The sequence below is a fragment of the Choristoneura fumiferana genome, chromosome 13, assembly GCF_025370935.1.
Source record: "Choristoneura fumiferana chromosome 13, NRCan_CFum_1, whole genome shotgun sequence".
In the NCBI taxonomy this organism is placed as follows: Eukaryota; Metazoa; Arthropoda; class Insecta; order Lepidoptera; family Tortricidae; genus Choristoneura; species Choristoneura fumiferana.
Window position 1 is genome coordinate 8,835,230 of NC_133484.1, and position 18,221 is coordinate 8,853,450.

Consider the following 18,221-nt stretch of genomic DNA (forward strand, 5'->3'; position numbering starts at 1 on the left):
TTATAGATATTATTATAGGTGACCACTGTACGGCGAGCGTCTTAGCCGCGCAATTAATGGACTTAGAGATGAGACTACATTGTGATGTGTTTTTGCAGATGCCGGAAACAAGAATATAGAAACAGCACAATGCGGAATACCACAATATGAACCAGAATTTACCATCGTTAATGGTACTAATGAAATTCTGCAAGCACTTAGTAAGTTGTACAGATTTTTATTAATGAGATAACGCACACATACGACCCGGTCACTACTACGCGTGACCGGCGGCGTGGCGAACTTTATCTGTGTTCATTGAGCATGCGGCCACTCTAGTTTCTCGAAACTTACAAGTTCTATAATATACATAAGCGCATATTTTGTCTCTTAAATGTAAAAGCGCCAACAGCGTCTCACAGAGAATACAATACAAATATTCTTTATTGCACACCACAAATCAGTACAAAAAATCTATATATACACATAAATTCATGGTGTACAAAATAGGCTTTAATAGAGACCCTCATTGGAACGAGAAATTGAAACAAAACACTAATGCTCATATTATGCTTTAAGAAATGGACACGGGTGACCACGTTCGGCGAACGTCTCAGCCGCGCAATGAATGGACTTAGAGATGGGTAAATGCGGATCTGAATATTCCAAAGAGTCAGATCCGAAAAGCTAATCCGAATCCCTTATCGGCTCCTTACAAATCTTATCGACTCCGAAAAGTTACTAACTCCGACCAACCTATTGGATCGTGTGGCTCGCAATTGGCATTTGTTTTATACTTCGAAGTTCGAACTTCGTATCCTAGAGAGCGGATTTGAAGTAGCGATTACAAGTTTAATATGGATAAGACTAGTACAATATATAAGTATTTATTTTTATCATAAAGGTGCGTAATAAATAGGATCTATTATGTTTGAAATGTATAAAACTCGATATCTAACAACAAGATATCTAATAAATAATTCTATGTATCTATATATCTAAACAATCGCACTAGTCATATCCATATTAAACTTGTAATCGCTACTTCAAATCCGCTCTCTATTCGTATCATGCCCTGCTCACGCTAATAGTACCTATTCAACAGTAGTGTAAAAGGGACGATAGGTTACGTGGGCCAATCAACTTTTTTACCCACACTAATCTGTCCGCGAATGTCTCAGCGAAATCTAAGCTTATTTTGGCATATGCTAGTGATTAAGATTTTCGGATTCCCCGACCAAGAATACGCGCGATCGGCGGCGCAGCGTGACTTGACGCAAAATCAAAGCCGGGAAATTGCGAAATATTAAAGATCTTGTGTAAGATAAAGAGAAAACTAAAAAAAAACTATTCTGCCTACCCCACACCTATCAACGCGGAAACCCATAGCCCATTAAGAAAACTCCTTATATCCACGCAATAAGAGCGAAAAAGACGTCGATTGGTTCGACGGCGCGAAACGACGTGTAGTGACGGGAAATGTAATCAATAAGTTTTTTTTTACATGAAACTGACTGTGATTGTATCTCACCTAATATTAAGTGCAGATGAGGCCAAAGGTGTATCTCACTGGCCCTAGATTGTATTTATCCGGAAATACAGACGTGGTACGAGTACAGTGCATGGTACGAAACGGAATGCCGAGGTTGCTGGTTCAAGTGTGGCTGCTTGATTTGCTTTGACTACTTACATGACAGTGAACTGAAACAATTACTTTGCTCACCCGCGACCACATGGTAGCCACACTTATGCAAGAAATGTGTGTTCATGCAGTTCTTCCACCTCCACACTGTAAGAACACACACAAATCACACAAACTCATCTATTACCACCGCTCTTAGACTTACTCTTTAGAGTCTAACATCTAGTAGCATGGTGAACGGTTGTGTTGCTCTGAAGATGTGCTCTGGTTGAGTTAGAAACGCGTCAGTGTAGTGTGGTGGTGGTGGAAGATGGGTTTGTGTGTGCTTACAGTGTGGAGGTGGAAGAACTGCATGAAAACACATTTCTTGCATAAGCGTATAAGGCCACGGGTGAGCAAAGGTATTGTTTCAGTTCATTGATATGGATCTCCGCAAAGTAACGCCTGATTCAATAAGTTAAATGACAGTGAGTTGAAAAGTTGCGCTGCCAGAAGTGGGTGTTTCCGATGTTATTGGTCGTTAGGGCTTTTGAGCATCTTAATATCGTCACTACTTTAAAAAAAACTCTTACCTCAAATTAGATAATAATTCTGAGTGAACTTAACGAACATTATGTCAAGGTTCAATTTTGTTGACATATTGATTTTAGATACGAGATTTTTTCAAAGTAGTGACGATATTTTTCCATACATTTTCACTGCTCGTTACGTTAGACATACCAAATCAATTTCATATGCCCTCGTCAATGTAATTTCTACATTATAGTTTCTTTTGCAGATGCCACGAACAAAAATGGTGAAACAGCTAATGAAAGACCGCCAGATGCTAAAGAAATACCAAAATGTGGTCCTGAAATTATCCTTAATGGTGCCAATGACGATCAACAAACACCTGGTTAGTTTTTGGCATTTTTTCCTAGCTTTAATTCAACTTGCAATATTCATTTGTTTATAAGTCGTGGTTTCAAAATTGGCAAACCATTTCTCCAGCACTTCCTGGTATCTGAAAAGTTCTTGACAGACAGACGGACAACAAAGTGTTTTAAACTTTCGTGATTCTCACTCATAGTCAAAATACCATATACCGTGGTCTACTCGTGACCACGGCAACTGTAACGTTGCCGAAACGTCGAGGTAAATATTACTTGTGTAAAAATAGCGTGATACGTCCCGTATATGGTATTTTGACTATGGACAACAAAGTGATCCTATAAGGGTCTTTTTTTTTTTTTTTAGGTACGGAACCCTAGTAAATACGCGCTGTCGCCACAAAAAAATAGTGTTTTTTTTTTTTTAAATAATCATAAAATCATGAATCACATCCTACAGGAATTCTTGCTTTTGATAATAGGTACAGCCTGTGTAATCAACCCTTTGGTTTTCAGTTCCTGAATGCCAAAAGCCCGTTGTTGACCCGGTTTCGAAACCCTTGCCAAACAATTATTTGAGACCATTGAGACCAGGTAACTAGAGTAAACGCGAAAATTTACTTTGAGATTAATAAGTTTTCCCGCCAAGAGTCGAAGTAAAAAGTAAGTAAAAATGACTCCCGCGAAAAAAAATCTTTTTTATTCGCCTTTTTTTTAGGGAAAAAGGAGTTAGTCGTGATAACTCACATGGAGGATCTTGATGAATTTTATATCCAACGGGCTATTGAAGAGTCGACCTTACACAAAATGACGGAGGAACTTCAGCCTAATCTTAAAAAGATAGAACATAAAGATATATCAATAGGTATGTGAATAACTTGAGATTTTTTAAACAAAAAGATTTCCTGATCGCCGTAATTGATTGGAACCAGGACCTCCTGTGGCTTTACGCACTAGAGGTGTCATACCAATTAGGCTACCGTACCGGGGACCCGTCCGTATCTATCGCAACTTTCAGAAGTCATGACTCCTATCTTCCAAAATAGTTGGATAGGAGTGTGACAATGTATGTAGGTACCACTTGCAATAAACAAGGACTTGTATGACTTCGTGCCTTTTGCGGTCGAAACGGCTGGTCCTTGGGGGGCTGAAGCGAAATCTTTGGTGTGGGAGCTGGGCCGTAGGCTACGGGACAGGGGTTGCGACCACCGCTCCGGGTCGTACCTGGTTCAGCAGGTGGCGCTGACCATACAGCGGGGAAATGCGGCTGGCATTATGGGCACCTTTGAGCCGGGTACGATGCGGAATGATGGTTTTTAGGTTGTAGTTTAGGTCTTAGTTTGTAGTTTATATTATAGGTTTAGGTTAATTTTATTATGTTTATTAATTTGTGACATTAATATCATTTTGCTTTTTGGTACCACTTCTATATTACCCAAAAAAAAAAATCTAGCCACGTGAGATTCATTGGTAAAACGAAAATACTAATAAATATTATTCTTTATAAGTAACATTCCTTGTTTAGAAAATGCTTTTAGTGACACGACATCAACATAACACGATACAAATACTTTTAAGGGATGAGTTCTTATTATCCTGTGTTCTGTTATTTTCATGTGGTTTTATTTACAATAAAGAGTCTTACAAATACAACACAACAACAACACTTTTCGTTCAACTAAATTTATTCAGATCTACATAAACAAAAGTATATCTTTGATGTTTTTATTTGTTCTTATTAACAATACGCTTTCTGAACGATATCTAAAGCCGAGTTTAGACTTGCAAGAAAAATCGTGCAAGTTGCATTACATTGTGGCGCTCGATTGACCACTACAAACTCGCTGGTCATAACCTCGCAATGTAATGCAACTTGCACGATTTTTCTTACAAGTCTAAACTCGGCTTAAGATTTGTATAAGAACGAAAAAGATTTAAAAAAAAACTTAAATTTCATTCAACAAACGTATTGCTAATAAATCAAATAATTACGAGTATATTATGTTAATAACTTATTTCGATAAAGTATCAATTTCTAATTGATCATCTGATCTCGGCGACATTGAAACTAGACCACCTTGCAATCTTAACAAAATTGACGCTTCCCTTGATGAGGTCGCAAAGTCAAAGTTAACCGTTTATTATATTATTATAAATTTCAGATGGAATGTACGTTGTTAGAAGTGACACCAAATTTATGAGATGCCAAGTCTACACCGCTGACGATAGTGATGCAAACGACCCGACATATTATGTTACATGCCTTGACTTTGGTTGCACACTGCCTGTTAAATTAAAAGAGTGAGTTAATCATATTTATACTGACCTATACCGGCTTGGCAAGCTACAAATCTGGAATAACACGTAGGGTACTTTCTATTCCAAAATTCTCACCGCTGTTAGAAATATAAAATTCGGCGTGGGTGTTTTATGGTGTAATTTTTGGGAATACACGGGAATTTTTGCGAAATCTCGAAATTTCAACCGCAGGTAAATGAGTACTTTATAATGTTAATAGTTTGCGAATGTTAACCGATATCTGGATATTTATTTCTAGTTTGCGCGATGCGCCATCGACATTCGCAGTGGGGTCTCCCGAAGGACGCTACCCAACTCCCTTAGCTATAAGGTGCCGCTTGGCTAACTGCAAACCAAAGGACGGTGTATGGACAAAACGTGACGTAGATTTTGTACGGCAAATCATTGACAAGTGAGTTATACATTGTTATTAGGACTTTTATTATGTATACAGGGAAAAAACCGATGGGCCCTGGAGGGATGCTGACTTAAATCCTTTAGTTAGCTCATTTGCTTAAAGGAAACTTTCTTTTATTTTTAAAAAGGAAAAAAATTGTATTCATGGATAGAGTAACTAGGGACGCGCCTCAGGTCCGCGCGGGTGTAGTTTTGAGGAAAGGGAATTGAAAAGTGTGAATTGTTTTTGATTATAAACTTTTTTTAAATCTATTTTTCTTTTTCAAAGTTGCTAGTAAGTAACTAATAAACTAATAATAGTACGCAAGTGAACTTAATTGTAATTACTTAGTGTAACTTCTGCTTAAGCAGTCGTGAAAATGCTGACTATACAAGCGAACGATCACCGACGGCAATGTATCGTAACTCGCATGTTATCTATCTGTAAGTCTAAATTTGCCTCAACAATAATTGCTGATCGCACTGTTCTAGTAAACCAGTAACAATCGAGATCAGCCATATTGGCGCGCACGTCGCGTGTGACGTCACAACGGCCGACGGCACTAGTATTGCGCATGCGCTCGCCTTCCATTCCCGTGCGGTGTTGTTGCAGCCTAATTTACCGGTGAGTTACGTAGTTGGATAATAAAAAAAACATTTTATTTGGGTTACGGTTCATGTATGTACACACGTTACGGTTCCCTATCGTTTGCCCGAACTTCATATGCCTGAATGTATAGTTTTCTAGAATTTTCATTTGCCATAAAGTTATTTATTTCTGAAATAGTAATTGATTCAGAGTTGATATTAAACTAACCTAACCTAACTTACTGCATTCTATATGATTATAATTTAAAAAAATCCTGAAAACAGTTCTATATACTTTATGGCAAACGTTGGTAATTCGGGCAAGTAAAGGTAAACGATGTACACACACACGCACACACACAGTCACACACACACACACACACACACACACTTAAACTAGTTTGCTGACGTCGTTCGGAAATCAAATTACTTTTTCTTTATATTTGAATCTTCAGAAAAACGAATAAACCGACGAGTCCCGAGCATAATACTATAAACATGTAGGCTACTATGTAAATTTCTTCTAAAGTTATGCTTTGAAGATAAATTATTTTAAGTTTGTCCTAGTTTTGTTATGAAAAATGACGACTGTGTGATTACTTTATATGATTCAGGATACATTGCCTTCTGTAGTTATAGGGCCTGCCATTAAACGTGCAATGGAAATTGGACATACACGATCGACCTTAGCTCATGTCGCCCAGCTTCTTGGCACGGGCATTATTTATCATTCACGGTGAATCATGCATGATGTAGTTAGTTCAGTTCGATAGTATCTAGTGTAATTTTATTGCACCTACAAACAACGTTCATAGGATAACTGTAACGAACAAACTTGATAAAACGCTGAGGATTAACTATATATTGTTATCTTTTCATGTTGTAAATGTATAATGCAAGGCACGTGTGAATGAAGAAAAACGGTGCTCTTGGACCAAATCCTATATTTCCGCCACGCACGGACGTAGAAGATGCTTAATGAGACGGAGGCAAAAATTAAGTTGCACTTGTGTAAAATAAATAAAATAAGATAAATAGATTCCTTTACTGATAATACTTTCTCCTTACAGTATCCAGAAAGCAAAGGGTTGACAGAAAAACCGAAGCTTTATTTGAGCAATACTAATTTGAAATGGAAATCTCACGCTGATGTTTATATATCCTATGTCGAGAGTCCTGAAAGGTTTTTTGTAAGAGAGGTAATAATTTTGGTATATTTTGCAAAATCTACTTAAATTGGTACCTATATATTTTAACCTTTGTGTGCATCCCGTGAGAAATTTGCACACATTTGCACCAATAGTTCCATAGATTAATAATGATATAGACGACGAAGACACACTTATTATTCACAAATCTCACAATCGATCGCGTTTCTTTACTATTTTTTTTTCTGAACAGAACTTTTTTTTGTGATATTCGCAACTACCTACTATTATTCAGGTCAGCGTTAACAGATCAACTGATTAAACTGCTTTGAATGTATAATTATCTGCTTGTAGATGCAAAAACTAAATGTTAGACATGGCAGGCAAATTATTGTTTGCTCGAGTATATTTACGCACAAATGATGTAACTTATACGACTTAACATTTTCAGAAAAGTTTAGATGAGGACTTTAACAAACTGTCTCATAATTTGAACCAGTCATACAGCCTAAGCGATACATCCGGTAGCGTTTATTTGCCTGAAATTGGTAAGCAAAACTTAGCTTATACGTACATATTAGAAACGAGCTGATATACCTATCTACGCATTCCTTCCTCCCTTTATTCAGGCTTTTTCATATCAGTCTTTTGGATGAAGTGAAACAATTGAAATTCAAATTGAATGTTTATTCACAGGCTTGGTATGTGTTGTCCACGTGAGCACAGAGAAAAAAGAACAGATTGGTATAGACTACAGTGGATGGGCGAGAGCTATTGTTAAGTCGATAGGCGAAGGTGTCGTCAATGTGTTTTTGCCAGACGTAGGTTGCTGTTTAGAAGTCGAATGGCATCATTTGAGACGTATCAAGCAGAAATTTACAGAGATCAGGGGATTGGTAAGTTTTGGAGCCAAATATATTGTTATTTTAAATTATTATCCAAGTTTTAATGTTTCTTTTTTGTCGATGGGACTTTTGATTCCATATATCTACGATAAAACACTTTCTTATCATATTAAATTATCTAAACATTTGGGTTCCAGTCATCTGAATGCTATTTAGCTGGTCTACAAACAGAATGGTGCGAGGACGCTACTGACCAACTGAACAGTTACAAAGGTCGTTTGTTAAAACTTAAAGTTGACAAGAAGCACGAACGCAAAACAGTTGGAGCCATTTTGTTTTGGAAATCGGAACAAGGAAACGTATGCATCAATGAGAAAGTGGCTGCGTATATCGTAGATGAAGCCAATGAGTATGTATTTCAAGTTACTTATTGTGAAATAACCTATTATAATAATATATTTCAATAATCTATGTACAGTCGAGTTCATAAACTTGTGAGCAAAAATTTGATCAAAAATATCTGAACACGCTTCTATGCCGTTAACAATAGAGTCGTGTTCAGATATTTTTGATCAAATTTTTGCTCACAAGTTTATGAACTCGACTGTACTTAATTACATTACTTAAGTGGCTATTTCATGTAGTTTGATAAATCGTTTTACTTTTTTTTTCAGGTTTGAAAACTCGGGACTTATGAACGTCAGTGACAAATCTGTTGAAAAAATATCAGAAGTTGAACCTTCATCAAGTACGAACTTAGCCGAAGTCACGTCGCCTGAATTGCCTAAGATGCCAAAACTGGTCCAAAAAGAATCCGGTTCGCTGAGACTGGAGGCCAAAATACTGTACTATGAGTCGCCAGCTCTCATTTACGTTACCGTAATCCCTCAGCAGAAAACATTCAACATGTTATTTGAAGATATCCAAAAATTTTACTCAAAACGCAAAAGTACAAGGCGTGGCAATTGGAAAATAAATGATAGATGTTGTGCTCTATGCATTCAGTCAGTAACGTGGCGTCGGGCTACAATTCTGGACTTAAAAAAAGATAGTGCGACAGTTTTTTATACTGATTTTGCTTGTACTGAAACCATACCAATTTCAAATCTGAAGAAGTTACACCCGGATTTTGAAGATATCGGCAACGCTGCTATAAAGTGTCATTTAGCTGGAGTTAAACCGACAGAAGGGCAAGAGTGGCCATCTCAAACTATAGAATTTTTGAAAGAAAAATTAGATTCGTACAAAAGGATATTTATAACAAGAGTTGGTCCATTCGAAGACAAGAGTATGCCGATTGAACTTTGGGTGTACCACACTGACCAGGGGAGCGCTTTGGAGCCCGATAAATCGGAGTGGCGTTGTCTTAACAAGGCGATAATTAAACAGAATTTAGCGGTCTCGGATATAAACTGTCTGGTGTGATAACTTTATTAATTTCACTTTTTAATTTATAATGCGAAAATGGAATATGTTTGTTACGCTTTCACAAGTATTGAAATCGTGGCGAAATTGGGATAGTTATTATCCCAGAAAATTGTGTAGTTCCCGCGGGCCCGCGATAAACGAATTAATCGCAACTGGAGTCGCGGGCAACAGCTAATAGCCTATATTTAGTAGCTGGGCTTGAAATATTTTTTTCACGACACTCCTCGAAAACGTGGCCATAGATAACCTAAATCCAGCCAGTACCCAAAACTGCCTATATGTACATTTAACAGCTGACTCATTTATGGCTCGCAAAACACGACGACAATATTTCTCCCGGCGTGGTGAAATGACAATCGGATCAATCAAAAGTAATCGTCTGGTGCATGTGAAATTAAATTGACCCATGAGAATGCCTCATTTATGACTTTTATGAAGTGTGTTTTTTTTCTTAAACGCATAATATGCAGAAAATGCTTTAGTTTTGTTAAGTATGAAAAACGCCACAGCATCGCAGCAGGTTGGACATGACGAGGATGACATTTTAATCTTTAAATATATGTGGTTGGGTACTGGTCGCTAAGAACGGACTCGTAAAAAAATTAAATAATTATGTCACAAAAGAAAAACTAAAATCGGCGGGAGAGGTGATACTATTCAACGCAGTCTTTGGATTCTTTGGCTTTGGATTGAAAAGCAAAACTTGTATTATCGAAGGCCTCCCCTTCGGGTCGGCCTTCAATTTAACTCTTTCATCTATTGCTTACTTTCCAGCCTCTACAACAATGTACTATTCCTTTTCCAGGCTGGAAACGAAAGTTGCGAAGGTGAAATGTCGTTCCTAAATTTGACATCCGGCAGTGATTGGCTACAAGTGCCGCCAATGCGGGACACGCAAGTGTCACCAGGAGCATCCAGTTCAAGCTCTACCTTGGCTGGATACAATATTAATAGCGAGAACACACTGTTCATTTCCGACTGGTTGCCAGCTGAACCACTGAAATGTACTGCTTTTACTGGCATGCCAACGTAAGTTATACTATGACATGAATATCAGTTAGGGTCATTTAATTCACAATCCCATCAAAAACAATACAAGTAAAAAAATGCAAGTCTCACAACGCAGTTCTTACAGGATTGGGCAGATTAAGTGTCCTAGTTTTGTATCGGCATTTTACTTAAATATTACGTTTTTTTATATTATTAGGTTTTTGTTTCATTGAGTATTTATTCGTCTTTATGATTTCTAGATAGCAGCTTGGTATCGCTTGGTATCTTTTATTTACATATTGTTCTCAATAATTGACACGAAACGCCAGCTCGTAAACTTACATTAAGCAAAAATTCCGACCGTGCGAGATATTAAAATAAATAAAATAAAAATAAAATAAAATCAGTTAATTGCAGACAGAGTCCATATAAACGTTAGTACATTATTCATTTAAAAGCTACGTTAGTAATGATAATTTTTAATTTAAAAATCTGCCACCCTGAGGAATACCTGGCACAAGCACATGTGCTCGTACCCAGTGCCTCAAGATGGGACAGTCAGGCTTCTCGGTAATGACCCTCAGGATGGTGTTGGTGCTCCTGCGCACCCTGCCCATGAGCGAGGCGACGCGGCGCCGCACCACCGCGCTGAACCCCTGCGTACGCGCGTGCGCGAACATCGCTGATGCAATCCTATCCTACTAATATTATAAATGTGAAAGTTTGTGAGTGAGTATGTTTGTTACTTTTTCACGCTGAAACGGCTGGACGGATTTGGATGAAATTTGGCGAAAAGTTAGTTTATAACCTGGATTAAAACATAGGATACTTTTTATCCCGATATTCCCACGGGATAGGGATAAAATCTTGAAATAACAACCGCTGGGCTTAGAGCCATGAAATTTAGTATGTAGGTAGCTAGACCTCTGGAATAACACATAGGCTACTTTTTATCTCGATATTCCCACGGGATAGGGATAAAATCTCGAAAAACCAACCGCTGGGCTTAAGAGTCATGAAATTTGGTATGTAGGTAGTTGGACGTCTAAAATAACACATAGGCGACTTTTTGACCCGATATTCCCACGGGATACCTAGGGATAAAATCTTGAAATAACAACCGCTGGGCTTAGAGCCAATAAATTTAGTATATAGGTAGCCTGGAGCTCTGTAATATCACATAGGCTACTTTTTATCCCGATATTCCCACGGAATAGGGATAAAATCTCGAAATATTAACCACTGAGCTTAGAGTCATGAAATTTGGTATGTAGGTAGCTGAACGTCTGGAATTACACATAACCGACTTTTTACCCGATATTCCCACAGGATACCTAGGGATAAAATTTCGAAATAACAACCATTGGGCTTAGAGCTATGAAATTTGGTATGTAGGTAGCTGGACCTCTGGAATAACACAAAGGCTATTTTTTACCCCGATATTCCCACGGAATAGGGATAAAATCTTGAAATAATAACCGCTGAGCTTAGAGGCATGAAATTTGGTATGTAGGTAGCCGGACATCTGGAATAACACATAAGTACGCTACTTTTTATCCCGATATTCCCACGGGATAGTTTTGTAACTAAGGGACCCCATACATCTCTGTATTATTATTATTATTTTGTAATTTTTTCTTTAATTGTACACTGTAGTTTTAAAGTATTTTATTTGTAATTATTTTATTTTTAAAAAATGACTTTCTGCCAAGTTTCTTGAGGCGCATTCTTCTTGGCAATGATGGTCTTTCCGAAAGCGCTGGTAGTTTAAAAAATGATGTGTAAAAGTGCCCATTGCGGCCTATTTACTGAATAAATTATTTGAATTTGAATTTGGATAGGGAATTTTTTTGAAATTTCAGCACTGGATCACTTGGGCACTGGGAATTTTGTACAGTTATTCACAACACAACCTCAATGAAGACCACGATATAAATTTTGGAAATTTCCATGGGAATTTTGTAAAATCCCGAAAATTTCAATTGCAACTACCAGACCGAATAGTTTACGCGTGCGAAGCCGCGGGTAAAAGTTAGTATTATAATATATTAAGGGGCTGTTTCACCATCAAATCAAACATCAAAAAATTAAATGTGATCGGTTATCGCTAATCAATGGATGGTGAAACCGCCCCTAAAGGAGCTAAAACATTTAGATATCAATGTAAGATTTATATCGCGAACTATCAAGCGATTCAAAGAAACGGGATGTTCACGAATCAGGCCAAAACCTGGTTGAATACCATCTAGTTGTAGGTACGCGTTAAAAAAAATATAAAAATCGTTCGTGAGCGTATGAGGCCAAATCCCGCCCAATGTGAAAGAAAGAAAGAAAGAAAGAAAGAAAATATTTAATTGCCAACAGTACAAACAATGCAAGACAACAATATAACCAATACAAGTTAGTAGTCTGCCCTGCGGCAAAAGGAGCAAACTCAGCTAATGCTGCGCTTACGCGGAAGCTGCCAGCGCTGGTTTACAGTCTGCCCCTGTTGACACATGCTGGAATATTGTTTATAGCGGGTTGGATGGCGGACAAAAGACGGAAACAACATACAACAATACCTAATACAGATAAAAACTAATACAAAATAATTAAACTAATATTTTAAACTATAAGTGAGAATTACGAAAGTTTACTAAAACACTATAAAAACAAAATAATTAAAAAACCAGAACAAAAAAAAAAAAAAAGAAAACAAAATCCTCAGCAGTCAACAAATTACAGTTGATGAAAAGTACCCATTCATCCTTGAGCACAACACCGATCACAACTAGTGATATATGCAGCTGTTTTCAAGTTGTGTTACAAGAAGAAACGCTCGGAACTTGTGTTTAAAAGTAGGCTGGGACATACTTTCACGAAGGGGTGGTATGGTGGTGGTGTGGTATGTGCAAGTAAACTCGCTAGAAATGAAAATATTCCGACGATCAATGAGTCGTATATTGACATGATCTTGGATTGAAGGCCTACAAAAAACAAAAATTCACCGATTAACAATTGCCCAGAAAAAAACTAGAGTGAAAAAATGCAGGGACTTGCTAGCGTGGCATGAGGGCGATGAAATTATTTTTTCCGATGAAAAGATATTTGAATTGTGGCTACGTTATCGGTTTGGATGAGTAATTAAATAAGGTTAATTAGAAATAAATAAAAAAACATTATTGATCCAACCGCGTCGCAAGCACACGAGTAGGTAAGTCGTAGGGCGAGGGTAAGTACTCGTAACTAAGCCGGTCTGGTGCAAGCGCTCGGTATGATGGGGTCGTTTGCTATGTCACCGTCACCATGCCCCCACTTCCCTGCTGCTGCTGATGCCTCAGAGGCGAAGGAATCTTCATAGCGTCGGCCGAGGGCGACCCGGAGGTAGTGATGTGCCAAAGGAAACTTTCCAAAATTGCGGAATTTTTCATATAGGTAAATTTCGGAATCTTCTCTCAATTTTGTAAGAGAATTTAAACTTTCCGTTGCTTAAATTTAAATTTCCTATATTTCTTGTGAAAGATTCCAGAAATTTTCATTTACCTACCGTTACACTTTCGAAAGCATAGGAACTGTTCAACACTTACCCAATAGCGGGATTAGCGGGGTTCACACTGATTTTAATTATTCAGTAACATTGATTAAAAGAATTAGGCCGGAACAATGTGCGATAAAATATTTTATCTACATGCAAATCATTACTTCCCTATTATATGTTCAGAAACGACTATCAAATGGCCTTTATTAAGAAACCTGGTATCTGCGGGTGCATCTTAATGTTCACATTAAAGTACAGTGCATCTTAATGTTTACATTAAAGTATCGGTAATACTTTTTTTAATAATGCATATCTGTACATATTGTAGAAAACTTATGACATGCATGTAGATAATAATTATTATTCAAAGTCAAAGTCAAAATACAGGCCATATCTGAACATATTATAGAAAACTTATGATATGCATGTAGAAAAAGTTATGTATGCGGCTATAGGTACATAATTAGGCATTAAAACACTCGTGTGATCTTATTGTGAAAACCACACTCGTACTTTAATGCCTCTCATTATGCACCAGCCACATAAATAACTAATAAATACTTACGTCCGGACGAGAATCGCGCAGGCGACGTGTGATGGCACTGAAGGAGTGACGTGCGCCTGCCTACGCTTGGCATCATTCGCGGGTTTTACACCTTGGCAAGAGTGGCCTGCATCTTCACCAGACTTGAATTCATTAGACTTTTCAATATGGGGTTACATTATGCTTAGCAAGATTGGGAGCACACTTGGTATGAATTTATTTTCATTCAAGCATCGGTTGGACAAGATATGGGATGATATATATCTGACGAGCGTAGTGCGTGCCGCGTACAATTAATTCTATAGTAAATATAGAGTATCCTTAAATTAGTGAACCGATTTTGGTAAAACATGTCTAAGAACCACCGCTAGAAAACCTGCTTTCAAGTAAAAAAACGCAATAAAATCGGTCCTCCCGTTTAAGAGCTGCGGTGTCACAGACAGACACACAGACATACATAGCGGTCAAACTTATAACATCCCTCTTTTTGCGTCGGGGATATAAAAACATGTTTAATTTTGAAATTTTAAAACTTTATGGGTATTTTAAATGAGGATACTTAATCTGCCCAACCCACTTGCTTATTTTAAAACCGTGGAAAAACACATTTTATAGTTCTCAAATAAAGAGTACTTACCTAAGGAAGCCAACATTTTTCATGCACATAAATTACTTGGCCATCGCACACAACACTACCATTATTTCTGTTTTCAGGTACATAGATAACGATGGCATCATTTATTTACACGACGTTAGTCAAGAGCACGTTTTGGAGTTCATAAAGGATACTCTTGCAGTTGGTTCCGAGAAAGAGTATCTTAAAGCACAGTCCCACAATTGGCGAGTAGGCGAGCCATGCGTTGCTCGTTATTATTTAGACGACAGCTTTTATAGAGGCACAGTTGTAAAAGTCGATAAGGAACAATTACAATGTACAATCCAATACGTCGACTACGGCAATTATGAGGAATGCGCGTTTTCCGATTTGAGAAAAGGGATAGCTTTACATCAAATACCAATACAAGCTCATGCATGTTTACTTAGTCGTATCGGACCGATTGGCGGCCAATGGGACCTGCCAGAACTCGATTACATACACAAAGCCATAGTTGAAAAGAAATGTTTTGTCAAAGTTACCGGGGAGCCGATAGATGGTATCGTACCTATAGATCTGAAATACGACAAACTTTGGATCAATGACCACTTGGTAGAATTTAATATGGCAATTTACACTGACGGCTCCAAACCTATAGTCCGCCAATTTGTTCCTATAAAAGGTAAAGTGGTTAAAACTGAAAGAACTATCAAAGTGAACACTGCGTCTGAACCAGATTATATCGTAGAAGAAATTGGCTCTTCCGGGGTATCAGGATCGCCAGATTCATTTAAAATGCACACATTAACAGACCCGCGTAACGAAACGTACAAACTGACAGAAACAAATGCCAACTTTTTATCTTATCCCAGACGTGAGGAAACAGAATTTGACTGCAACATAACTGTGATTAATAACACAAATACTTTAGAATTAATCGTCAATCTTGGCGAAAAAAATAGAACTTACGAAAAACTGTATGAAACTGTACAAAACGAAGGAGACAGTATGCCACCGCTAACTGGAATATTTGAAAATAAAGCGTGTATTGCGCTGTTCTCTGAGGATAATAAATGGTATAGAGCGATTATACTGCAATACAGCGAATCGAAAAATCTCGTAAAAGTTCGCTATGTAGACTATGGCAACATGGGTATAATTGCTCTGCAGAATGTGAGGGAAATTAATGAAGATTGGGTAAAACTGCCGCCAGCTTCACTTTCAGTTACGTTGCATAATGTTAAAGTAAATCCGAATTTCCACCATGATGATATTATGAGCGCCTTCGCTAATACGTTTTTGGATAAAGGCCTGTTTCATGTGAAAATTATTCACTATAAAAACTCTTTGCCCTGCGTGGAATTAAGAGACAACAAACAAGCGTTAGTGTACCAAGAAATGTTTGCTAGTATGATATTTTTAAATGACAAATGTAATCACTCTACTTGATTTGATTGCATTATTGTTAGTGATGCTGCTAGCCGCCTTAAGAGACTAATTAATTTAATATATAATGATTATGTTTTTGTTTCATATTACTTTATATTCTGTATAAGTTAATTTATCGCCTTAAAGATGCGAATAAGTGTTTTTACTGCCACGTGAAATACTAAACTTTTAGTTCACATGACGCAACGTAGCTTAAGAAAACCAATAGAAAAGCGTCGAGTTTTCAAAATGGTTCAGTTACACCTTAACTTGAGGTATTGGTATAGGTATAGGTTTTTTTCTAGCTTATACCGCGAAATATTTACATTAGGTAAATCTTTGTTTACTTTCTCCTGTTTTCTTCATTCAACCACAAAATTAAGTTTACTCTACCATGTCTAATGTCTCTTTCTATTTTTTTGCCGACACTGAAATTTACTTGTGTGACAACTTTGGGTGACACTATTTATCGGCACGGATAATACCGACCCGATATTTTGTGTACACGCCCATACAAACTGATGTCAAACTGTGGTCACTGACAAGTTTCTATGGGCGTGTCGTGTACACGAAATATCATGTCTGTATTGTACATTCGGTATATAGTGTCACCCACAACTTTATTACACAAACACACACACACACACAAACATCACGCCTGTATTCCCAAATGGGGTAGGCAGAGCAGAGCACACGAAACGTTACCGCTTCAGAGCCACTTTTAACTTTATTACAAAATACTATAGGGCCGAATTTATTGAACTCCCTCAGACTACTGCCAGATTCCGATTTCGCAGAAGCAGAGGATGATGTACGACTTTCACCTTCAAGAATTGTTTGTGCTTTCATCAAACATCTCATGCATGGTGTAACAACTATTTTTTGGAGCTAATATTTGTTTTCTTATTGGTACAGATATAAAAAGCAACCTCATGTCAATAAACAAAACTTGATGGATATTCAATTATAATTTTTTTCTCTCTATATCTTTTTTTATTAGTCAGCCATTGGTACTCAAATTAGGCTTTAATGTTGAAAAGTTTAAGTTAACTGTACCAGAGTACAGTATAATTCTAAGAAAGACTATAGACTGACGATTTCGAATATAAATAAATATTATTTTCCTACTTGTACATTTATTTATTTCATCCCTACTCTTAGTTCCCGACGTTTTGGCTGATTCATATAACATTTTTAGGGTTCCGTTGTCAACTCGGAACCCTTATAGTTTCGCCATGTCTGTCCGTTCGCAGCTAAGCTCAGAGACCATTAGTACTAGAAATCTGTAATACATACGCCGACAAAGTGGTGACGGGTAAAATATTTTTTTTTAGGATGGCAGGCCAATGTTCTTGGACTGGTTAACTATAACTGGCTGGGCGGACTACACAACCGTACCACGGTTAAAGGGCACCTGCACCTACCTACATGATGGTCTACCAATTCTAGGAGCCCCTCAGAAGCTAGGTGCATCCATGTCTCAGTTTGTATTTTCGCTATGGCTTCACGGGATACCCGTAAAAGTAACAAATTTGGAGTTAAAATAAAAAATACAAAAAGACTCCAAAAAACCAATCATAACTGAGTATCCTCTACAAAATAGCATTCAAAGTTTGACTCTGGCCCCCAAAAAAATCCGAAACAATACCCTGAAAAATGAGCTTCTGATCCCACTGGTGATGTTTATGGCCACACAGAGAAGATTATGTGATCCCACTAGTGATGCTCATGGCAATGTGTTAAATAAGAACTAACCATACATTACAGTTTTAAGGAAAAACAAGCCTATACATGCTAAAAACGATAGTCTATAACCATCCTTAAAGTACAAATAGTTGAAGTAATAATGGTAATAAAAACCCTATAAATTTTTACAAATAATTTAATGCATTAAAGATTTTTTTATCATTGATAAAAATAAGCCTAAAGCATCAGCAATAGATAGGGTGCA

General features: G+C 37.4%; 1 protein-coding gene across 2 annotated transcripts in view; it reads left to right on the top strand.

Annotated features, from left to right (window-relative positions):
- Window positions 1-17,397, top strand: part of LOC141433998 (RING finger protein 17-like) — a 28,394-nt gene extending 10,997 nt beyond the window's left edge. For both annotated transcript variants that reach the window (XM_074096190.1, XM_074096191.1), the window contains 14 exons: window positions 99-200; window positions 2,400-2,516; window positions 3,007-3,084; window positions 3,209-3,355; window positions 4,653-4,791; window positions 5,048-5,200; window positions 5,677-5,809; window positions 6,843-6,971; window positions 7,372-7,468; window positions 7,617-7,816; window positions 7,963-8,174; window positions 8,440-9,184; window positions 9,999-10,222; window positions 14,962-17,397. In XM_074096190.1, the coding sequence (XP_073952291.1) occupies window positions 99-200; window positions 2,400-2,516; window positions 3,007-3,084; window positions 3,209-3,355; window positions 4,653-4,791; window positions 5,048-5,200; window positions 5,677-5,809; window positions 6,843-6,971; window positions 7,372-7,468; window positions 7,617-7,816; window positions 7,963-8,174; window positions 8,440-9,184; window positions 9,999-10,222; window positions 14,962-16,291 (3,806 nt within the window). In that variant the 3' untranslated portion in view covers window positions 16,292-17,397. The remainder of the gene's footprint in view (window positions 1-98; window positions 201-2,399; window positions 2,517-3,006; window positions 3,085-3,208; window positions 3,356-4,652; window positions 4,792-5,047; window positions 5,201-5,676; window positions 5,810-6,842; window positions 6,972-7,371; window positions 7,469-7,616; window positions 7,817-7,962; window positions 8,175-8,439; window positions 9,185-9,998; window positions 10,223-14,961) is intronic.
- The last annotated feature ends 824 nt before the right edge of the window (window positions 17,398-18,221 follow it).